Source organism: Zeus faber, assembly GCF_960531495.2.
Source record: "Zeus faber genome assembly, chromosome: 21".
Taxonomy (NCBI): domain Eukaryota; kingdom Metazoa; phylum Chordata; class Actinopteri; order Zeiformes; family Zeidae; genus Zeus; species Zeus faber.
Window position 1 is genome coordinate 20,119,081 of NC_137208.1, and position 24,587 is coordinate 20,143,667.

The following is a 24,587-nucleotide window of genomic DNA, read 5'->3' on the forward strand; positions in this document are numbered from 1 at the left end:
GCTTGTACAACCAAAGTGAGAGCAGTCTTTGTATTCTCGGCATAAGGTCAAACACGTTCTCAGTTGGTGTTGGACTCTGCCAAGGTTGCCCCTTGTCCCTGATTCTGTTTCTGATATTCATGGACAGGATCTCAAGGCGCAGCTGAGGTGAGGAGAGTGTCCAGTTTGGGTACCTCAGAATTGCATCTCTGCTTTTTGCAGATGATGTGGTTTTGTTGGCTTTATCAGACCGTGACCTCCAGCATGCACTGGGGTGGTTTGCGGCCGAGTGTGAAGCGGTCGTGATGAGAGTCAGCACCTCCAAGTCTGAGGCCATGGTTCTCTGCCGGAAAATAGTGGATTGCTCCCTCCGGATCGGGAGCAGGTTGCTCCCTCAAGTAAAGCAGTTTAAGTATCTCGGGATCTTGTTCACGAGTGAGGGGAAAATGGAGCGTGAGATGGACAGGCGGATCGGTGCGGCGTCAGCATTGATGCGAGTGTTGTATCGTTGTGATAAAGAGGGAGCTGAGCCGGAAGGCAAAGCTCTCAATTTACCGGTCCATCTACATCCCAACCTTCACCTATGTTCATGAGCTTTGGGTAGTGACCGAAAGAACGAGATCGCGAAAACAAGCGGCCGAAATGAGTTTCCTTCATAGGGTGGCTGGGCTCAGCCTTAGAGATAGGGTGAGAAGCTCGGACATCCAGAGGGAGCTCGGAGTAGAGCCGCTGCTCCTTTGCGTCGAAAGGAGCCAGTTGAGGTGGTTCGGGCATCTGATCAGGATGCCTTCTGTGCGCCTTCCTTTGGAGGTTTTCCGAGCACATCCAACCGGTAGGAGACCACGGGGTAGACCCAGAATGCGCTGGAGGGATTATATATCCCAGCTGGCCTGGGAACGCCTCGGGGTCCCCCAGGAGGAACTGGAAAACGTTGCCGAGGAGAAGGGGGTCTGGAGCTCCTTGCTCAGCCTGCTGCCACCGCGACCTGGCCCCGGATAAGTGGAGGAAAATGGATGGATGGATGGAAGGTCCTCAAAATATGTTTTGGAAGTTTTTTTTGCTGAGTTTATGTATATGGTTGTATTCAGTTTATGTATTCTAGCCATTCTAACATGCCTCTACATCCATTGTGATCCTGACGCCCTGTTTAAATGTGAGGAGCCACCCTCCTGAGGCCACGAGTTTTATGAGCCAATGAGGTTTGAGAACAAGTTCCGGGTTCTGTGAGCCAATGGCGTTTGAGCATGGCTTCCAGGTTTGGCTGTATTTACTCCGTAACTTTCACTTATTTCACCGTATCAGTCCACCAAAATCTGTTTCTGAACACATTTTAGGCCAGAAATAATCAATCCAGTTGCAGAATCCTCACTCATATTAGATCTATAAGGCCCCATTTAAAAGTTTTGTTGCCGTGCGCCAAGCTTGTGGGGGAAACCGAACTGGGACTCTTGGACGCGGGCACTTTTTTGTTTGATGCAAATGTCGCAATAAAATGAAATAAATAAAACCATTTACTGTTTTTTAATGGTTTTGTTAGAAGAGATGCATAGAGTATCGGATGGAGTTGATGAGTAGAAAAAAAACATTATAAACCGAGCATTCAGAGCGGTTGGAGGCCTGAGTGTCTCGTTCACAGCGATTAATTTGACATTAGTTCACCTCATTATTTGACACTTTGGCCACATCTTATATGAACATCCGACATTGGAAGATTATATATACCTGTATGACAGAAAATTAGGAAAAGCATAATAGGTTCCATTTAACAAAAAAAGCACTGTGTGACAGGGACAACCCCCGACACACCACCCCACCAGAGACTTTATTGGGGAAATTCAAGTGGCAAACAGGAGGAAAAAGACACTCAATTAGCTGAAATCAGTGTAAAGTAGGGAAAGATGTAAGAAAAATATATAATTCTAAACAATCTACTTGTAGAGGTAGAAAGAGTCATGAATGCTACAGTAGCCTTGCAGCATTATAAATTGTACTGTTCACATTCTTGTAATGTGATAGTGTGTGGAGAGCGTGTCAATGCCATTCCTCTTCTTTTCCAGAATGTAGTATGAACGTCCACCATAAATGCCAGAAGAAAGTGGCCAATCTGTGCGGGGTCAACCAAAAGCTGATGGCCGAGGCCCTGGCCATAATCGAGAGCAAGCAGCAGGTCAGACATGTTTCATCTATGCAAAATGTCAGCTTCCATCAAAAAACAGGAGATAATGGAAAAGTCTGGCTCTTTTTAAGTTTTTCAATGATATCGATTTGAATTAAAAAACAACAATAATAACAATAATCAATCCGCAAACTTTTCCTCTGAAGTATTGATTTCCGAGTTTCAGTGGAACACAGCATAACCTCATAATTACATGCGCAAAACAATAATTAGTCAATAATTATATGGAATAAAAACAGCGATATCAATATTCATGACGCTTAATATGTCTCTCATACTGCTTGTTTTGATTAAGATTATTAAACAGTAGTGAAGAATAAAAGCATCAATCCATAAACATAATTATGAAAGCTGGGAACAGTGTATCCAGTGTAATTCATGGCGCTCAAACGCGCCCCTTACAGGCCAGAGAAAGCAGGGACAGTGAGAGCATCAGCCGAGAGGGGCCAGTGGGGGTGGGCCAGGCGGGCGTGGTCCGAGTCCCCTCCGGGCTTGTGTTGGGCTCAGCCGCCAACACAACTCCTGCACGCAAAGGTAAGTCTCTGTTATTTAGTCTCTGTTATCTAGAATAGCTGTAACCTCCAGCACCCCTTGGTGAGCAGCTGCAATTTGCACTTCGCACTTCTGTTGGACGTTTTGATCTTGAAGAGCTACTTATCTTGTTTTTTAACTGGTTTTGTGAATATATGTATTTTTTTTTTCGTAAATAATTGACCTACTGTCACCTTAAATTAAATTTTTTATAGCTTGCATTATCGAGAATGCTTAAATTTTCCATTTCCATTACTTACATGACACTGGCTGTACTAAGCATTTCAGCAATAAAAGACAGACAATCCAAAAATAACTAACAAAACCCTGAAGAATAAGAATAAAAAGGCAATATGCAATAAAACCTAATTGATAACAAAAACAATCTACCTCTGTATCAATAAATAAATTCACATATGAAAATGGAATTTATGTTCCTGCCCCCCTAGAGCTGCAGGGTATATCATGGGACTCGCCGGTGGAGGTGGGCGGGCCGGTGGCCGCCGTCCCCAAGCAGGAAGGGGAGGCTGTGGCGGAGGAGCCCCTCTACGCCACGCCCCGGAAGGAGCACCAGTACAAGTTCACTGTGGAAAACTTCATCCTACACAAAATGCTCGGCAAAGGCAGCTTTGGCAAGGTACCATCTTTAATTGACACCCGTGGAAAAGGTAGTCCTTGCTGCCCCATTTTGAACCAGGACATTCAAATCTTGGTGGTTAAGATGGCTCAAATGCAGAGGACAAATTACTCCAACGGGGATCTATAGAGTGCAACTTCTACTGAAAAGACCAACCACTGTATATACACCAATCAACCACAACATTAAAACCACTGACAGGTGAAGTGAATAACATTGCTCATCTGGTCCCAATGGCACCTGTCAAGGGGTGGGATGTATCAGGCAGCAAGTGAACAGTCAGTTCTTGAAGTTGATGTGTTGGAAGCAGGAAAAATGGGCAAGCATAAGGATCTGAGTGACTTTGACAAGGACCAAATTGTGAAGCCAGACCGGTCAGAATGCCCATGCTGACCCCTGTCCACCTATAAACGTGAGCGTCAGAACTGGACCATGGTGCAATGGAAGAAGGTGCCTGGTCTGATGAATCATGTTTTCTTCTACATCATGCGGATGGCCGTCGTTAGGATCCAATCCCATCGAGCGTCTGTGGGATGTGCTGGAACAACAAATCTGATCTATGGAGGCCGAAGGGGGAACTACACAAAATAAGTGGTTATTAGTGGTGGTTTTAATGTTGCGGCCGATCTGTATATATACACACATGAGAAACACCTTCATAACAAAGATAAACAGAAGTGTAATAAACATTGTTTAAATCATTTTATGCTTTAAAAATGTATAGATCTATACCGATTTCTAATCTATACATGAATTAAATATTGTTGACCAGTAATATTGGACTCAAAGTAAGTAAATTGAGCCCCTAAACCATTTAATGTCTAGAAACATTTTTTGTTCATAGTTCATGTGGATTAAACTAATGCTAAGTATACTTAGCTCATGTGTCAACAACCAATCAATGCGATCACATGTCTGTCGTTGCCGTAAAGGTTTTTCTCGCGGAGCTGAGGAGCACAGGCCAGTTCTTCGCAATGAAGGCCCTGAAGAAGGATGTGGTGCTGATGGACGATGACGTGGAGTGCACCCTGGCAGAGAGGAGGGTGCTCTCCCTTGCCTGGGAACACCCCTTCCTCACCCACCTTCACTGCACCTTCCAGACCAAGGTGAGGTCTAACCCTAACCTGAAGGTCAACGCAGGCACGCAAAGGCACATGCACATTTTAAATGAAATGCTACGTGAAAGAAAAAGGAAAAAAATGCCCCCTCACCTACTTCTCCAGGAGAATCTGTTTTTCGTGATGGAGTATTTGAACGGAGGGGACCTCATGTTTCACATCCAGAGCTGCCGCAGTTTCGACCTGCACCGCTCCACGTAAGTTCAGTATATCGGTGCAAAACGGCGTGAAACAAGCTTGGTAGCCAATGATATGGATCGTTTTTATTGATTTACTTCCTCAAAACGGCTCCTCCCTTGTCCTCTCTGTTCCATCTCCCCTCAGGTTCTATGGAGCCGAGATCGTCTGCGGGCTTCAGTTCCTGCACTCGAAAGGAATCATCTACAGGTGGGACTATCCCTGGAACTGCAACGCCTGACGTATGAACGGATCGCTAAACCACTCTGCATATTTATTATGTATATTTTCCTCCTGACCCCCGACCCCCTCTGCAGGGACCTGAAACTGGACAACATCCTGCTGGACTCTGACGGACACATCAAGATAGCCGACTTTGGCATGTGCAAGGAGAACATGTACGAGGACGCCAGGACCTCCACCTTCTGCGGGACCCCCGACTACATCGCCCCCGAGGTGACCGCATGACCCCCATCCATTTATCAATACTTCATACTTTGCATTTCCCCGTTTGTCTTTACCTTCCTTATATGCATTCTGTGGAAAACAATGGCTGTGAACTCTTTTGTGTGTTAAGATCCTGCTGGGTCAGAAGTACAACAGCTCGGTGGACTGGTGGTCCTTCGGGGTGCTGTTGTACGAGATGCTCATCGGTCAGTCCCCGTTCCACGGGCACAATGAGGAGGAGCTCTTCCAGTCCATCAGGACCGACAACCCCTACTACCCCGACTGGCTGTCCAGGGACGCCAAGGACATCATGGTCCAGGTCAGAGCTCGCCTTCCGTTCAGTGGATTGTTGTAAGAATTGAATCGATAAAACAGGGATCAACTGCCTGACGAGCCCGTGTTTTTCAGCTGTTTGTGAGGGAGCCTGAGCAGAGGTTGGGAGTTAAAGGCGACATCAGGCTGCACTGCTTCTTCAGCGCCACCAACTGGACGGCTCTGGAGCAGCGGCAGGTGGAGCCGCCCTTCAGGCCGACCGTGGTAAGTGCAGTCCCAGTGGGTTATAATTAGTCTTGCCGAGTACGAAATGGCATACCATGTGTTACATGCACTTACGGATTATGGATAATGGCTTCTCGGACATCTCCTCTCCCCCTGCACAGAAATCGGCCAGCGACTGCAGCAACTTCGACAAGGAATTCATCAACGAGAAGCCCAAGTTGTCGTGCGTGGACCGAGCCCTCATCAACAGCGTTGACCAGACCATGTTCATGAACTTCTCCTTTGTCAACCCGGGGATGGCCCGCATCAACGCACCCTGATGAGCTCCCCGACACCTCCCCTGAAAGCCTTTCCAAACCAGCACTTAATTCAACACAAGAGACAATAGTTTTTGTTAGTGGGTTATTTCACGTTGTAGCAGACGAAATGCCTGTGTTCGACCTACTTTTCAGTTATGGTTGCTTTTCCCCTGGTAATCGACTGCAAACCGAGCTGAACCCCAGGCCAAATGGACTTGCATCCAGGCAAAAGGAAAAAGTTAAAACATTTTTTAAGCATTTGTTAAATGTATTTGAACAGCCCCCTATAGGACACATAAATGCAGTGTTATCTGTGAAAATGTAGTAGGCGTAAAATAATGTTTATGTTTACATGTGCGCGTGTACTTATGTATTTGCACCTCAGGAGTCTTGATGTAAGAATGTGGATTAGTTATCTGGATCCCGAATACTGTAGTTGTACTTTGTTGATTGTCCTCGACTGTATGACTCTCCAATGAAACGAAAAGTGTTTTGTAGACTCCGGTCTCCGAGTGAATGGAACCCTCGATTCAAAATTCTCACCTATGATTAGACATGTTCAGGCAAAAGCGTGGAAGGATGAATCTGAGCCTCTTAGACATAAATACCGTGACTACACATCGAAGAGAGAGAGAAAGGAGAGGTTTCTGTGCCAATGATGTTGTCGTAAAGGCTTGTTGCTTGGCCCTGAAAAAGGCGCTTTATGAAGATATTGCAAACGGTCTAGAACGGACTGGTTGATATGGCCATCACAATGGAGGTAGAAGACGAATTTTGATTATTTACGCAACGGGGGGTTGAAATGAAAGGTTCCACACAACAGTTGGAATTGTTCTACCCAACCATAGGGTTAAGACTTGAATGAGGTTTGACCATCTTACATCACCCCACCCACTCCCCCGCCCCCCAAAAGTCATGAAAAGCCTCGTTCCTGGAGTTCTGGCGCCGCGGTGACGGGTATTCCACAATTCATTTGCACAAGCCCCAGGAGTTCTATCTTGGCAACCCAAGAGCTTCTCCTCCCTCCCGCTTAGGCTCTGTAAAGGTCAATCACTGCGGCGTCGCGGTTTGATTACCTCTAGCAGCTGGCCCATGGGCTTTAGTAGAAGCCTGTCGCTCTTGACCTGGTCAAAGCAGCGAGCCGAAGGAGAACGTTGACGGGATCTCCAGTAGCGCTAGGAACACAACACAGTCAAGTCCTTTTCTTTCCACAGATATTATTTATTGGGGGCTGCAGTTGTGGACTCCTTCCGGGTCAACCCCTACTCTGTAGCCAGTAAAAGGTTCTCAATTCGGTCTGTGACCCCGACGTCAACACACGCACATTCATCGCAGATGCTCACTGGAGGGGGGGTTAGCAGTTCCCCGCCCAAGCTGCTAATAATAATAATTATTATTATAATAATAATAGTATAACAACCTTTAGGGAAAATGACTCTTTACATACTTAAGTTGTGAGTGGTAGCCAACAACAGTTCTCTGCGCCTTACAGCTTTGGGATTGAAGTGAAGTGCAGTTTGGCCAATAAAACCTAAGAGTATGTTCTCAATGTGCAACAGGAAGTGGCAGCAATATTTTGATGTGTTATGCGTGTATGTTAGTTTCGGGGGCCCGGGGACATAGATAATCCATGGTACACAAGCTCGGTAAGCCGGTCTCAGATCAGCTTTACATCGGCAGATATGTTTTTTTTGTTTTTTGTTTTATTTTTTTCTATATCACTGGCACAGATGTTAACATTCCTCATGTCCGGGGCAGTAGTATCACAGACGTGCGGATGGACAGACGGAATGGGACGGTTTTGGAGTGTAAGGGCAATCATCTTAATAATAAAAAATACATAAATAAATAAAAAACAACAGACGTGCGGATGGACAGACGGACTGGGACAGTTTTGGTGTGTAAGGGCAATCATCTTAATAACAAAAAAAAAATAATAATAATAACTAAAACAAAATACAGACCTTTAAATCCATTTACCAGACTCTTTTTGGAGATACGTCGTTGGTGGTCATTTGCTAAATACTTGGCAGAGATACAGTATATGTATAATGGCTATAGTCTCAGCTTCGGAGCAAACAAATGGCAAATCCCTTGTTTTTACAGTCGCCTTCTTCTTGACTTAGATAGATTCGCTTTTTCCCCTGCATAGGCCACGGTAAAAAGGGGGATGTAGCGATTATAACCCCCCCAGTGTTGATTGCATCTTTGTCCTTGGCAGTTCAGGGACATAATAAACGCTCCTTCGAGTTGGCGCAGACATTATACACCAAGTTTTACCACCTGTCCACCCCCCCCTCCCCCAGACCTCCAATAATTTAATTAGTGGCAGGCATCTTGGTATAATTTAAGTGCGACTCCATATTTATTTTTTTCCTGCCCACCAGCTCCGTCGTCTCCCTCCTTGGACGGAAGCCGAAACCATTGTTCCGTTGCTCCTCACCGCCTCCTGGTGGTGCTGGTGTGGCTGAGGTTGCGGCTGAGCTGGGGGAAGTGCACGGTGGGCGTGCGGGACGTGGGCGCGTACAGGCCCAGGTTGCGGGCCGCTGCCGACTTCCTGGGCTGCTTGACGGAGGGGAAGGGGGAGAAGAGCGACTGCTTGGGGGCGGCGGGCGGGGTGGCGGAAGAAGAGGAGGAGGAGGAGGAGGAGGGAAACAAGGAGGAAGAGAGGGCGGGGGTGGACGGCGAGGAGGGGAGGCGAGGGGCGGGGGGCGCGGCGAGAGAGGAGTGGAGGGCGGGGGTGGAGGGGGAGGGAGTCAGGGCGACGGCGGAGCGGGCAGTGGGGGAGAGAGGGGTGACGGGGGAGGCTTCAGGACAGGGGGGCGGGGTGGTTGAGGAGGAGGGGTGAGGTAAGGGCAGAGTGTCCGAAACAGAGGAGGAGTCTGACTCCTTGCGACGGCGCGGCAGGGGGAGGGAGAGGGGGGAGGGATGTTCGGACGGGGGGTCCGGTGTTCCGGGTGAGTAGCCGGGTGGAGGGGGTGTGGGCGGGGCGGGCGAGGATGGTGTCATTCCGGACCCGAGATCCAGCGAAGCCAGTCGATCTTCCACTCCCTCCTCCTCCTCCTCCTCCTCCCCCTCCTCCTCCTCCTCCCCCCTGGTGAGTGGGGGCTGGCTCTCCTCTTCATCCACCACTTTCTTCTCCTCCTCCTCCCCGTCGTCGCCACCATCGTCCTCCCGCTCCTCCGAGTCCCCGAAGCCCAGCTGGGCGCGGGCGCGCGCCACGTTTCTGCGGTGGGCGCGCACGTGCGCTCGCCAGGGGGACCCGACAGTGCCGCAGCCGCCGCCGCCCCCCGCTCCAACCCCGGACCAGGCGGAGCTGGGGGCAGGGGCCAGCCGGGGGCCCCGGGGTGGGCCGCCGCGTGGCCTGCGACCCAGCAGGAGGTGGTTGACCACCGGTGTGGAGGGGTTCAGCTGGGAGGCCAGGACGCTGGTGGCCGGGCACTTGTCTGGGGACGGGGAGAACACGCAGAATAGAAATGTTTGAAAAGAACTCAACTTGAAGAGAGGGTGTTGTCTGTCCATCTATCGTTATCACACAGCTCCATGGAATACTCGATTCTGATTGGTCAATAGCGTCAATCATCAGTTATTTCTAAATAACCACCATTGTCTGTTAATAATAATCGTTTGTCACGAGGCAACCACTTCTCCACCAGGATCCACGTCCCTCGTCTCACCCCGCCTACATCTTATTGCTACACAAGCTAGCACGCCATCTTGTGGCGCTACATAGAAACTACAATGGAAGACATGAAGAGATGAAAGTTAAGTGTCCAATTTCACATTAACAGTAAATTGGTTAGTCATATGCAGGGCAAAGTTAGTGAGCTACATTGTTGGGGACTATTTTTCATAGCTGAAGCGCTACAACTAGGCAGTACTAGTTATAAAATACCCAAATGATATATTCCATCTCAATGTATTATTATATTTATTAAGTATCCGTGTATTAAGATGGCTAATGCGCAGCCAGCCTTGAGAATGATACAAGGCCTTGACCACCATTTTTACAATAATGACTGCACTGGATGCGCGTTATCCTTACTTATCTACGTCAATCTGTACTGGTACACCATTGCCATAGGTCTGTTGGTAACTGTATAGCTTTCCCTTCCATTCAGGACATGAACGAATGGTTCTTTGGCCTCTCACCAAAGTCAGCTGTTAATACATTGTGCGAAAGCCCTTTTAAAAAGCTGATCAATTTAAATGTTCAACTGATCACATAAGAAATAATCAGCTGTGAGTGGTTTTCAGGATGTATATCTTTGTTTGATGGAAGAAAAAAAAAGCCAAAAACAAATCCATTGCCAGCTGTGGTTATTCTGTTACCTAATGCACAAATCATAGATTGGAATTAGGGGCAAAAGCTCTGGGTCCAGGCAGGCTTAGTGAGGGTCCACATAGAGGTTAGTTAGGACAGGGCTTAAGTCAAGCACCCAAAAGCCAAGAGCAGAATGTGATGGGGTCGCCTGGCAGCAGGAAAAAAAAAAAAAAAAAAAAAAAAAAAAGAAGTGGGAGGGCGGGGGGAGTAAAGGAAATTGCAGTGAATCACAGTGTTCTTCTCACAGTACACAACCACCAAAGTCGCTAGAGCACGGGAGACATTTTCAAAAGAGATTACGAAGACTAGTGGATTTACGACTCTCCCCATGGAACATGTCTGTCTCCGGCGCCTCCGTTGACGTTGACGGTGTGTATTATGAGGGTTCTGAACGACACCATTGAGTTGAATTATTCCATTGTGGAGGTACAGTAACTGGTGTTAAGCACGCAAAGCGAAAAAACAGAGCCAAAATGTGACTGCGGGGGCAGGATCATTTCTCTTTTAATCGATTGAAAAAAAAAAAAAAAATGATATCAGTGCACAGGTGAACACCCCTCATTTCCGGAAACCCTGGTTCCCGGTTTAGCCCCCGGTGCGGTTAGTGAGAGGGCCTGTACCATTGCCGGCTTTGTTGGGGGGTTCCTGAGAAAGCCCTCTGGGTGTGGTCGCTGAGGGTCGCTGAGGCATGTGAGGCCCTGAGGGTCACATGCCAAAAGTAAAAAAATTAAAATAAAGTTAATTTCACTTTCTGCCGCGTGTTCTTATCCCTCCCTTGTTGTGACCCAGCTCGTTGGAACACTCTATTGAGATTGGTCGATGGCGGCGATGGTCAGTCTGTGGTCTGTTATCATATTATTTCTGAATAACAACCGGCTACGTTTTAGCTGGAGTTCTTAAACTAGCCACACTAGTTCTAACATCATTTCAAATCAATATTCCGTCTCAATTTAGTAAGCAGGAGTGAAATAAGCGGGATAACGGTCGTTATCGCAAAATAACCAGTCTGAAGGGGGTTATTTTGCCATCACGATTGGCTGTCTGCACATTACCCCTTATTACTAAGATTTCTGCCCGCGTGGAAAACACTGGAAAACAAATCAAGATTTTATTTTAGTTTTTCCACCAAATGCATATTGACGTGTTAGCTTGTCGTTTCGGGGTTGGTTTGTCCGACCTGTGCGGATGCAGAGCTGCATGGCCTGCTGCTGCTGCCGCCTCTTGATGCGGGCGTACTGCTTCTTCAGCGCGCTGATGTCCGTGCTCATGCGCTCCATCATCATGCTGTTGATGGCCGCCTGGTGCTCCGCCCTCCCTCCGCCCAGGACCGCTCCTCCTCCTCCTCCTCCTATACCTCCTCCTGGCCCGCCGCCGCCCACCGCTCCCGGGCTGAGCTCGGCGATGTTCCCCTGCTCCCCGCGTTGGTCTGGAGGGAAGGGAGAAGTTAACAGGTTCAACACTCAAACAAAATGGCCGCTACTTGTACTTGTAGGAAATCAAGCTCATAACATACGATTACATATGATACGTGTGTGTGTGTGTGTGTGTGTGTGTGTGTGTGTGTGAGAGAGATAGAGGTTTGCAGCTGAACAAACCATCAGTGTTAGTGCAGGTTTGAGAAGAGCAACAACAATTCCTCTGTGGAAAAGCACCTGTTTCTGGGACAATTAAAGGTGCTTTTCAGTTTTCAGTAGAGAGCGTCGGTGTTTGTGTTTTATAATTTCTAATGAATACACTGGATCTTGAAGCACGAACCACGGTTATGACAATAACCCTATGTGTACTAATCCATTTTTGATTACGTATAAAATTCCAACAATTCTGCCCCACAAAACATGCTTAGGAAGTCAATTACTGAAATATTGATTTTTCCTCTTTTATTTCATAAGGGGGAAAGAAATGAGCAGCTTTGCTGACAAAATCCTTTTTTGGAACTTGCAAAGGCCTGTTTGGCGAGAAGGACACATGTTGGGAGAGGAGGGGGAGGAGATGGAGATTAAGCCAGAGGATAAAGAGCAGTGTGATGGACCAAAGAATCAGGTCAGGAACTTCAGATTTGGGGCACTGGGCTGTCTGAAGCTTTTTGGCTGTTGGAGTTCAATTCTAAACAATTGAGTGCGTGTGTGTGTGTGTGTGTGTGTGTATGTACAGACTGACCTTTGAGATGCTTCTGGTACCGCTGCAGTTCCGGGGCCAGGAGGCCCCCGAGGGGCCCCAGGCACCCCAGGGCCGTCACCACCGAGTCTTCATCGTCCATGTCTGCGTCGTCGTCGCTCTCCCAGCCACCCAGACCCCCGCTGCAGTAACACAATACGGTCTTCATCACCCTCACCTCAATATTCCAAGTGTTTTAAATGTCAAACAGCAGAGAAATTAATGTCACGAATCGGTAGAAGAACTATGTAAAAAAAAAAAAAAAAAAAAAAAAAAAAACATGTTCCACAGTGCTAGATAATTCATGTATATATTTATTTACTCAGGGGTGAATTTACAAACAATGTATTGCGGCAGCTGATAGCACCATGAATTGGGCATCACTTGCAATAACTTTTTGTCCCGTCTCAAGGAACGATTCCCAAAATATGAGGTAGACGGGGTGCAGAGGCATTCCTCAAAAACGTGACAGAAACGCGAGAGAAGAGAGAAACCGTATTAAGGATTCAATATCCCAGTCGGTCAGTGCTGTTGGTGTTTTCAAACGCACACCTTTAGACTGACCTTCAGACGATCGCAAGATTTGAAGTGGAGGACAAAAGGAAAAAATATCACAATATGCCTCACAAGCTTCCCAAATGGGACACGCCTTATAATGAGCTTCAGTTACCACCGGCTCTCTACAGACGGTTATAATTTCCCTCTAACTGCGTGTGACTATAAGCGCTGTATTCATCAATTGGACTTTTTTTTCCCCAACGAGTCCCATTTGCATAGAAAGGCGCCAATTATGCACCAAATGTTTGCATGATACATCATTTAAATAGGTGCAAATAGCACCGGCGCTATTTGTGTAGCAACGCAGTTATGGGTGTATTCCACCGTTTGTGGGTGCTTCGAGAATTACACAGTTTATTTTGGTCTTATTTGTGCAGGTTTAGCGGCCACAAAAGCTGTGCAGTGCTTTTGTGAATTTACCCCTGTTTGAACAGTTGCGCATACAGAGCTAATTAAGGTAATTACCAGCGCAATATATATATGTAGTTAATATACTTTAATTATAAAATAAATACTTCCAAACCAGTACATTAATAAACACATTTTAACACATTTAAAAGCATAAAGGTGGAAACAATCAGAACTACATCACTAGACGATTTCATATTTTTTCCTACTCTATCAAGATAAATATTGCCAATATACAATAAAGCCAATGATTAGCTCGAGGACAGACAAATAGGGAATGTACAATAAACAATAAAAAGATAAACCTAACAATAAACCTAAGGTCAACAATAACTATTTGAATTGGCTATTACAATATCCTACTGATCACCTACTGATAAACAACAACAAATATTAACCTAATGGACAAAAATCGATCAAATAAGGCTAAAAATACTGACAATAAACAAAAAAGAATTGGCAATATACTACAAACCTAGATATGAACTAGAATTATTTCCTTAACGCGAGTAATGTACCGTTATCAGTGCATGTCTGTTATTGTCCTTTCACATATTCAGCTTCTTGTTCCACTTCCTCCACAGAGTCAAGTTAAATGATATTATATCTGGGCATTTCAGACTATTATGACATTGGTTTTCATTGTGATTTGATTGGGATTCAATCATACACTGCAATGTTGATGTTGTGGGGACGGAAGGGACACACACCTCCCATTGGACCTGACGGAGGTGGGGAAGGGCGTGATGTTGTAGGTGTACTTCTCCCTCAGCTCGGCCAGCTGGGGAAACGGAAACACCGCCATGGAGTAGACCTCCTAAGAGAGGGGAAGAGGGAGGGAGAAAGACAGAGGAAGTTCCAGTCCAGCCAAAAAGTTCAAATTCCAATAATATTCATATAAAATAAATAATAAAATAAAATTTAAAAAAAAGAATGGAAATGAGCTCTTGTGTTGCAAGATCAAAATCGCAAGGATGCACTAATTCATCACTTCCAGACAGAACAGCAGCGCCAGCAGAACAAGTTTCACTCTGAAAGTGAGGATTATTTCGTAGTGGTGTAAAAGGTTTGACTTGGTACACTCGGTAAAAAGAGTCGTTCCATTTTCATGTTCCAACCCTCCATTCAGCGTGTGAGGAAGGACTTCCTGAACGATGAACGAGATAAGAATATTTAATTCTGTATATTGCATTGGCCTGTTTTTAAATTGGAATTTTATTTAATCCACAGTAATTATTTTCAGTTTGAGATGGAATGACTCATGGAATGAGTCACTTAAAGGATTTATTCGTTTCTGATGACTTCAGTGGTTAAAAAGGATGGTGGTGTGTCATTGGATTATTTTATTAAGCTTTTCTTTTTTTTTTAATAACCACTGTTATTCATTTTATCACCATTATCAACAGAGAGTGTGTGTGTGTGTGTGTGTGTGTGTGTGTGTGTGTGTGTGTGTGCGCGCACCTGCATGAGTTCCGTGGGGTGGATGAGGCTGTGCTCCAGCATCTCCTGGGTGAGGCAGCCCATCGTGCTATAGAACTCATCAGCAGTCTGACAGTAGTCGATCCTCCTGCGGCAAATAGAATGATGGATGGAGGGGGGAGAGAAAATATAAAGTCATACGTGGAAGGAGTGAGAGAGAGAGAGAGAGAGAGAGAGAAATGAGTACCGAATATATAGTATTCGTACATATCTACAATACTAAAATAACTAAAAATAAAAACTTGAAGTTCCGTCAAGTAGCTGACCTACATTACATCCTCCAAATCAAAGTAATAATAATATAATAACAACAATAATAATAATAATAATAATAATAATTCTCAAATACTCTCATAACAGATTAGGAAGTAAAACAAATGTTATCCCTCTGCTTGCATTGTGCTATATTTAGAACCAGTCTCTCCGTTTGGATATGGCGGGTGGGTTTGAAGTGGTCCCACTCACTCTCCCAGTCGCTCCCATATGGCCAGGGCCACGCGGAGCAGCACCTCGGAGCCCTCGAAGAACACAGAGTCCCAGATCTTGAGCACGGTGGGCGGCGGCAGGCAGGTGGCGAACATGGTGAGGAACCACTGCATGGTGAACACGTTGGTGAGGGGCGGCTCGTAGCTGCCTGCGGACGAGACGCACGGAGAGAAATGTCAAATACGGTCGATGCAAACGTCACCAAAAACCCAATTGTCTTGGGAATATAAAGAAAAAAAATTGGGGGGGGAAAAACAAACAAAAAACATCTCTGGATGGTAGGTTAGTTTTAAGTAGCAACTAACCGTTAGAATAGGTGACCTTGCAGTCCAGACATTGTAACTACTGCAACACCTGGTTCTGCCACTAGGTGAGCGTTCATAAGGAATGACGTGCTTGTTGTATTTACAGACTTGTACAGGCACATAGAATTGACAACAAAAATGACAACAAAACATAAATATAGGCTTTAGGACTAACAGCCCAACAAAAGCCCGAACCAGTTATATTCTACCAGCTTCATTAACAGTACAGTACAGTACTAGGAACTAGTTCCGGTGAGGTTTGGTGCGTTTCTCCAGACAAAAAAGCTTAAAAGTCTGAAAAAAAAAAAAATAATAATAATAATAAAATTAAAGAATAAAATAGAATAAAAAGTGACATAATTGAATGGCAAAATAAATAGAATAAAGAAATAAAGAAATTCAATATATACAAATAGCAAAAAAAAATTAAAGCATAAAATAGTGAAGATATATAAAAATATGCACAGGATAATTTATTGTTATGGGTATATAGAGGATAAATTATGAAATACTACAAACTAGTACAAACTAGCTTACAAACTGCATGATTGCAGTATGTACAGTGTAATTCCAGTGTTGCATTTATATTATTGCACAAGTTGTGTGAATGTGTGTGTGTGTGTGTGTGTGTGTGTGTGTGTGTGTGTTTGAGGGAGTACCTCCAGCCTCTCGGTTGGCAGCCTTCTGCAGGTGATGGAGGTGCTGTGACAGTCGGGGCAGCTTGAGGCGCAGCAGGTCTCTGAACACCGCCATGTCCACTGGAGGAAACAGTGAGCGGAGGGGGGCCGGGGTTCTCAGAAACATAAAAGACGTCCAGGGAAAGGGAGTGTGTGTATGCGTGAGTGTGCGTGTACCTGACAGCGCCCGCAGGTTGTTGGCAAAATAACTCTCGGGCAACACCTTGTCAATCAGATAGATCATCACCTGAATCCAGAAAAAGTTAGACAGAGCATGAGCTTGGATCTCCATTTGACACACTGGTGTGTATTTTCGTGTGTGTGTGGTACCTTGAGGGCGTCACTCTCGTTGCTCTCGGTGACCTCCAGTATCATGGCGGCCAGGACGTTGAATCCCTGGCAGTAGCCCACGGCTTTATTCCAGCGGGCGTAGGCCAGTAGCACCCTCTTCAGCACCACCCGGTCCTGCTCCCCCTCCTGGCCGCAGAAGGAGCTGCAGCCCGTCCGGTGGAGGTCCTGGGAAGACCGGGACATGTCAGTAAACCATGGAATAACAAATATTGTGCAACTTTGGTTAATTTTTCAGTTCATTTTTTATTGTTTTATTATTATTTATGAGGCTACATTTATTATAAGGTGTATTGCATGTTGCCATATTTTTATTATCTTCTGTTAGGTTTATTGTATCGTCACATGTTGCCATCCACTAGTTAACTTTGAGATGAATTCAATATTGGCCATTTTCTATCAATATTTTTATTTTAGTGCTTTATTATTATGATTATCATTGCCTATATTTTAAGTGAGCTGTTGTGAAAATGCAATTTCCCCCGGGGATGAATAAAGTAACTATTTTATAATAATCATAATAATAATAATAATAATAATAATAATAATAATCATCATCATAAATAAGAAAAATTCTTAATCCAATTTTTAAATCCAAATGTATCTATCTAGAAAATATTAAACTGTGAACCATGCATCAGTTAAAATGCTGCATATGAATAGACCAGCGTCATGAAACTGAAAAAATAAAGAAACTGCGAGAAATCATACTTTGCCCTGTGAATAGGAAAAGAGCCATTACTGTGTTGATTTTGAGAGTCATGAGGAAGTAGCAAAAACAGCCGTAATGGCTTTTTCCATGACGGAGAGTCACGCTGCGTGCTGACGCAGAGCCAGAGCAAACATCCTGCAGCCGGGAGCATCAACAGGCGCACATGTGGTATAATTCAAGATCTCTTCAAATAAGACAAAGGGCAGAAACAACAATAATAAATAATAACAGACAACAAAACAAAAACTGGGGGTCATAGGTCAAACCTGAGTGTGTGGAGCATTTGCAAAGAATAAGCAAGGTCTGTATGTCACATTGCATGCTTCCGCCTAAATGAATAATTTTGACAGGATGAAATGATTCTCGTCAGAATTCACAAGTCGGCACCTCACACCTCAAAAGCTGAATCACCTCTTCTGACTCCCCTTCAGAGCAAGCCCTCCCTCACTTAGCGCGCTACACCGACTGAATCAACCGTTTAAAATAAACAATTTTTTACTGAGTGACTTGGTAAGCGACTAACTCACTCGCAAAAAAACAATCAAACCGCACATCACTATTACACAAATCACTATTGCACACACTGATTTGAACTTGAGGACCAGGCTAATGCAGTCATGTCTCTACGGAGCCCAATTTCAGACGTTTGACCATTGTCACCAAGATATCGTGATGATAATTTGTCGGCTATAACAGATACTAATAGACATATGACCCATTTAAGATGAACCACAGTTGTTGGCTTGTTCTTCTGTGTGTGAAAAGTGAGTGAAAAGAAATCTGTCTCCGACATTGTCACACACACACACACACACACACACACACACACACACACACACACACACACACACACACACACACACACACACACACACACACACACACACACACACACACACACACACACACACACACTTTCTTTAAAAGGGGACTTATTATGCTGTATTTTACACATGTTAATATAGGTCTCTGGAGGTCGCCAAAACATGTTTTTTGCCTTTCTTTTTTGTGAAAATACCACTCAGAATATGCATTCGAGCCACTGTGACATGCCTCTGAAACAGCACTGTTCCAAAAGGGGCTGCTTCGGTGTGTGTGGCTTTAATTGTGAATGAGCAGCCAAGGCCCTAGTTTTGAGCCAACGGGGTTTGAGAACAAGTTCCGGGTTGTGTGAGCCAATCAGGTTTTAGCTTAACTCCGAGCTCTGTTTTATTAACTTGGTAAACCTTCACCGAGTTAACCCCAACGGTGCTCTGAAATCTGTCACACACACACACACACACACACACACACACACACACACACACACACACACACACACACACACACACACACACACACACACACAAAGCAGTCACACCTGTCCTGGGTCTAGGTAATTGGGGGCCCAGGATCAGAGTGGCTGCATACCTGTTGATCGTTGGTTGGTCTAATGAGCAACAGGTAAAATCCCCATCGCCACACACACTTAAGAGAGGAGCCCTTGTCATGACACGTCCATCTGCTCCTGGGCTTATTCCACCTAGCCCACTCTCTACAATAAACTGGTGTCTAAAACCCCGTCTTCTGTTTTCTCTGTGGCGGAGGTCCCCTAAAAACGCCACTTGGGTGGCGTGTGGCAGGCGGAACGGCCACAATTCACAATTCAAGTGCATTTTTGGTCACTTTATAATACATAGCATAAGCCTATGGCAGACATTCCAGACATTGACCACTGAAACCGAAATATTCTGGTTGTCAGTCAACTTTCCTCAACCCGACTGAGGGAAATGCACCAAATTAACATTTCATTTGTGGTAATAAATACAATGGCTTCAAATTGCCCTTGAACATGGATGGAAACGTATCATTTTGGAATTGCAGACATCTTAATTCCGGACATGATGAGAGTCAGATGTTCAACAGTGAGCCTTTGGTTCTGCGGAGAAAACGTCTACTATGACCTACAATGATACACTCGTTCCTCTCTGCTTTAGTGCTGACTTTGTTTCAGCTGTTGGGAACATGTAGTGGAAAAATGCTGAGGCGTCCACATTCGACACTGCGCTGCCAAGTCAAAAGCTCTATCGACGCAAACACGGGGGTGACCCTTCACTCCCGGCTTCCAGGCAAACACTCCGCTAACCCCCCTTTGTTTTTGTTTTTTTCCCTGTCACCTTGACGATTTGGATGCCCAGGGAGTCGTCGTCCGGGTTGCTGCGCTCGTTGAAGGCGAAGCGGAGAGTCTTGTCCCAGTCGATGGAGATACTGTGGAGGTACTGGTCCGCCAGCGTTAGCCAAATCTGGGGAAGGATATGGGAATGTCACAAGAATTCAATATTACAATATTCATGTGGCTGGCCCCAAGTATATATACAGTATATCGTTAATATCACACACACACACACACACACACACACACACACACACACACACACACACACACACACACACACACACACACACACACACACACACACACACACACACACACACACACAGCTGTCAGGTGTGGCTTTAAATGTTATCAGATTCCACAAAAATTACAACAAAAATAATAATAATTGAAATGAGCTCTCGTGTTGCAAGATCAAAATTGCAAGGCTGCACTAACTCATCCAATTCATCAGTTCCAGACAGAATAGCAGCTCTGTGTTCATCAGAACAAATTTCACACGGAATGTGACGACGATTCATAGTTATTCAAGCTTAGACTTTTTTTTTTTTTTTTTGGAGATTCGGCTCTTGACGAGTCGCTCCGTAAATAGAGTCGTTCGCTTCGTCCGACTCTCGGTTCGTCCGGGCGGGGCCTTCCTGTGAACGATGAACGGGAGTCAGAAGAGAGGGGTCGGCTCTGCGTTGTGAATTCAAGTCTCACAGGGATCATTTCATTCCGTCAAAATGACTTATTTTGGTGGATTTCATTTTCAAGAGTAAATCCGTCACATTCGATACGAATTGTGTGACTTTAATTTAGTCCTGAGTCATTATTCTCAGTTTGTGAGTCGACTCCTTTGCCGGAGTGAGTCATTTAAAAGATTTGTTCGCTTTGAACGAATTGTTTGAGAATCTTGCATAACTATAAGTCAGCCATGAAAATGAGCACAGTCATACATGTACAGTACATGACGTTTCTGGTGGTTGACAGGATAGTAGTGTGTCGAGGGATCATTGCATGTAAAAAACATGTGCCGTGGCCTGAAAAAAACAGGAAAATACAGGTGTACAATACGTGAGCTGCCTAAAAAAAGGTTTAGAGGTTAGAGGCACTCACAGCGCCAACTTGAATGTCACGAGACGCTTTACCCCGCCCCCAGCTGAGGCTAAAGAGCAAGAATGTGCAACTAGAAATACTGGGGTAAAGGAGGGTGTCACATTATATCCACCCGGGGACCAACGCTATTGTGACTTACCCTTTTCCTCCATTCCTTGGGGATTCCGGTGGGGAGGCGAGCCACCGCTTTGAGGGCATCGTACCACTGGAAAGAGATAGAATTAAAAAATATAATCAAACACATTTACAAAAATGCTTATGATTGTTACAATACAAATATGTGCATATCTAGCATTGAAAAAAATAAAAAAGGCAGCTTAAGAGTTTGACGGCTCAATACTCACCTGCTGGAATCCGTTTTTGCCCAGGGACGGTTCGATGGTGAACTTGAGCCGAGTGTCAACCCCTGCAAGAAAAAAAAAAACAACAACAAAAAGACTAATGAGGAAGAGCGAGTCTTCTCTTCTCAGGATGACGACCTCGCTCGCCCTACGGCCCGGAGAGGGCAACGTGGCTCAGCAGATCGGGAGGATGTGCACGACTTGTTTCAAAAAATTCCCCTTTTATTTCACAAAACTGCAGGAAAGAAGAATACACTTGATGAAAACACCCTTAATCGTTGCCACATTTGCAAAATTCATCTTTGAACCAAAGTCATTTTCGGTTCAAAGAATCTTTTTTTTTTTTTTTTTCCCCTCCCCTGACACTTTTTAATCGTTTTTTTTTTTTGCGGTTCCATCTTTTAAAGTGTAAATGCCACTTTGAAAAGATTTGTAATTTAAATGATTCAAACTATTTTTTTATTATAAAATATGCCTTTGTCAACCCCCCCCCCCACCAAACAAAAAATAAAAGTACAATTAAATTAAAACATGATGACATGACAAAAAAACAAAACAAAAAAAACAGCTGCGATCTATATTAAAGTGGTGATCCATGAGATCGTCGGCGTCGGGCAGAAAACACTGCAAGGCCAAGACTTCCCTTTGAGACCGGCGGTGGTTCTTTTTCGTGAACGCGCGTCCACACCGATAGTTTCACCGCCTCGTCGACCACCGACAGCGGAAACGGCCCGGAGAGCAGCGCACGCACGACGACATACATGTCGCATGGCTGTTTCTCATGAAGTGCTGAGTTGATCAGTTGTTTTTGGGCTTTTTTTTTTTTTTTTTTTTTTTTTAAACAAAACAAATCACACGGATTACCACTTAAAAATAAATAAATATATATATAAAATAAAAAAATAAAAGATGTGGCCGGAATGAGTTCCGGGTTCATGGCCGCGGGCGTCGCTGTCCCTCGCCGCGCGGTGCTGATCTCTAAATCCAGACGGGGAAGTCATGTTCCCGAAATCTCTTAAAAACCTTAAACCGTAAACCCCCCCCCCCCCCTGAAAAAACCCGAACGGAAATGAAACGCTGATCTCAAGTTAAGAAGGGGGAAAGCCACTTCATCCGAAGTCCCTCCATCCTCCCGGCTGGGCGCCAACCGGGGGCTGCGGCCATTTCTCCCTCGCTCTCTCTCTCTCTCTCTCTTTCCTTCTCTCTCCCCTTTTGAACTTACTACTGTAGCGGTCATCTCACAATAACATTAATAACAATCATAAGCAAATAAAAAAAAAAAACCACCATCTCCCCCCCTTGGAGACAAAATCCACCCGGCGGATCGCTTGGAAACGTGGCCCGCTGCGTGCGTCTCCGCCATCGTGCGTTAAAGCCGCACTTGTTGTCACGCCTGCGTCGGGAGCTGAAAGGGATTAAGAGAAGAGACGAACCTCCCACTTCCCCCGACACGGTCACACACGCGCCCCGGCCGTGGACACGGCTGAGCACACGCCCCGAGGTCCGGATTTGTCCCTGTGAGATTGGGAGTGGGTGGCCGTTTGTGGGAGAGGACGGTCGAGGAACACCCGGAACTACAGTGGAAATCAATCATCATCAATGGGAATAACTCTTATTCAACATTTTCCAGAAAAAAACCACACTAGGATTCTGAGCAGTGGCTGAGAAAATAAATAAAATAGTCGGATTTTTTTTTTTTTTTTTTTAAGCATAAAAGCATCCTATAGTCGCTCATCACAGTGCTTAGAAAGTTAATCTATTTTACCATGTGCTGCTGCAAATAAAAAATAACAAATAAAAGCTGAATGCACTGTATGCATATTATCCTAGTTAATATCTAAACAAGTATAATATGCAGCAGCACATTCAACAGTTCCCGATCATTAAGTCGCATGTGCTCATCAAATTAAAACCGCTGTCTAGATCCAGTCGGGCCACTGTACATTAAACCTACGCTGCCACACGCCGCACCCTTTATCCCCGAACGTTGCTGACTCGGTCATCCCAAACCCGCCACGGGAAGTGTTTTCCACACCCCATACGAAAAAAGTGACAAGGTAATATGACCTATCTTCTATGATCTGGGTGCACAGCGCATGAGACTGAACGCCTCTGTTGTGAACTGCACCCTTTACCCCCCAATGTTGCTGACTGATTTTATTGTTATTATTATTATTTTTTATAAATCAGAAGCAAACTCGATTTATTTTTCAAAACATGCATTGATATCATAATGTTACATTGCTTTATCCTATATATTATAATTGTATCACACATAATATATGCGATTTTTTTTTATTTTATTTTATTTTTTTTTTAAATCAGAAGCAAACTCGATTTATTTTTCAAAACACGCATTGATATGATGTGACATTGCTTTAATCTACATATTATAATTCTTGCATATTTATACGAAGTGTACATAGCGTATGTATTTAACACGACGTTGTCTTATCCTATCGATTCACGCGGGAGCGCGCTTGGGTCACCTGGCTCCAGCGTGCAGAGCAGCCGGGGCGCGCTCCTGGAGATCCCACTGCGCTTCTTCAGGACGTTGCTGATGATGGTGCCGACCCCCCCGGAGCCCTGCTGCTGCCGGGGCTTCGCGCCCGCCCGGGCCCGGCGCGCCGCGGCCAGGTGCCGCTCCTGCCTCATCGGATTGCCGGGGGGACCAGGAAACCCGATCGGTCCATCCGGTTTGCTTCCCGTTCTTACGGTGCCGCCGGTCGCGCTGTCCCGAGGCTTTTGCTTCCCGGAGGATGCTCTGCTCGTCCTCCTCCTTCTCCTCCTCCTCCTCCAAAAGAAGCAACGATGCGGTCGCTCACTCGGGCCGATCAGCGTCGTTCGTCTCCGGGTGGAGGAGGGCTGCTGCCTTCAGCTTTCCTTCTTGCACCGTCTCCAAGAGGAGGAGGCCACGGTAATGAGTCATATGTCCGAACGGGACGAGCGGAAACGGCATCTCTGCGGCGCTCCGAGGCGCGCACCTCCGAAACGACTCGTGAGTCCGGAATCACTCCGGGAAAAGGAGTGGGACCAACGAGTCAATCCCCGACTCACACAATGAGAAGGATTGCTGAGGGCTAAATTCAAGTCCAAAGGGGAAAAAAAACCCCGCCAAGGCATTTGGCATTTTTGTTTTTTTGTGTCTTATCGAATGAGAGTGATTCACACATTTCATTCAACCAAAATTAAATCATTGGGAAAATTAAATTTTTCTTGTCAGAATTCAGTCCTTCGGTCCTTGCGACTCCCGCGCATCGTTCACCGGATTCCTCCGTCACTTACCGTGCGTCACACCGACTCGATCCAACCAAGGAAAATTGCACGACTCTTTTTACCAAGGGGGTTCGTCAGGAACCAACACAGTTGAACCTTTCGTCGCTACTCTGAGGGTACGAGGCACACCCCCGGTATGACGTCACAAACGGGGTGGTGGAGAATTGAAGGATGGGTAGGATGGGAGGAGATCAGGTCATGGCGCTTGGAAGAAAGGTAGAGGAGGAAGCCTTTATTCAGGAGTAGATTTTTGTTTTCGTTCCAGAACTGAAAGACTTGAAAATTAAAGTGGTAATCCGTTAGATTATTTTGTTAAGTGAATCCCAAGATTGATTAATTTTATTTTATTTATTAAATGGTACTTTATATGAAGCTATTCAATACATTAATGGCTAAAATGCACC

The 24,587-nt window shown here is 45.3% G+C and overlaps 2 protein-coding genes across 2 annotated transcripts in view; one reads left to right on the forward strand and one right to left on the reverse strand.

Moving 5' to 3' along the window:
* The window catches only part of prkcq (protein kinase C, theta), a 17,507-nt gene extending 11,146 nt beyond the window's left edge, over positions 1-6,361 (forward strand). Inside the window, exons 8-17 of the mRNA XM_080022409.1 lie at positions 2,037-2,146; positions 2,560-2,689; positions 3,136-3,323; positions 4,256-4,429; positions 4,547-4,638; positions 4,766-4,828; positions 4,936-5,074; positions 5,196-5,384; positions 5,474-5,602; positions 5,725-6,361. Coding sequence (XP_079878535.1) covers positions 2,037-2,146; positions 2,560-2,689; positions 3,136-3,323; positions 4,256-4,429; positions 4,547-4,638; positions 4,766-4,828; positions 4,936-5,074; positions 5,196-5,384; positions 5,474-5,602; positions 5,725-5,883 — 1,373 coding nt within the window. The 3' untranslated portion in view covers positions 5,884-6,361. The remainder of the gene's footprint in view (positions 1-2,036; positions 2,147-2,559; positions 2,690-3,135; positions 3,324-4,255; positions 4,430-4,546; positions 4,639-4,765; positions 4,829-4,935; positions 5,075-5,195; positions 5,385-5,473; positions 5,603-5,724) is intronic.
* Positions 6,362-8,301: 1,940 nt separating this feature from the next.
* tbc1d30 (TBC1 domain family, member 30) overlaps positions 8,302-24,587 on the reverse strand; it is a gene marked incomplete at both ends in the record, with an annotated part of 29,691 nt that continues 13,405 nt past the window's right edge. Inside the window, 14 exons of the mRNA XM_080022665.1 lie at positions 8,302-8,559; positions 8,992-9,308; positions 10,807-10,884; positions 11,364-11,612; positions 12,344-12,483; positions 14,017-14,123; positions 14,768-14,873; positions 15,251-15,419; positions 16,236-16,334; positions 16,431-16,500; positions 16,584-16,769; positions 19,470-19,595; positions 20,706-20,771; positions 20,911-20,972. Of these exons, the coding sequence (XP_079878791.1) occupies positions 8,302-8,559; positions 8,992-9,308; positions 10,807-10,884; positions 11,364-11,612; positions 12,344-12,483; positions 14,017-14,123; positions 14,768-14,873; positions 15,251-15,419; positions 16,236-16,334; positions 16,431-16,500; positions 16,584-16,769; positions 19,470-19,595; positions 20,706-20,771; positions 20,911-20,972 (2,033 nt within the window). The remainder of the gene's footprint in view (positions 8,560-8,991; positions 9,309-10,806; positions 10,885-11,363; positions 11,613-12,343; positions 12,484-14,016; positions 14,124-14,767; positions 14,874-15,250; positions 15,420-16,235; positions 16,335-16,430; positions 16,501-16,583; positions 16,770-19,469; positions 19,596-20,705; positions 20,772-20,910; positions 20,973-24,587) is intronic.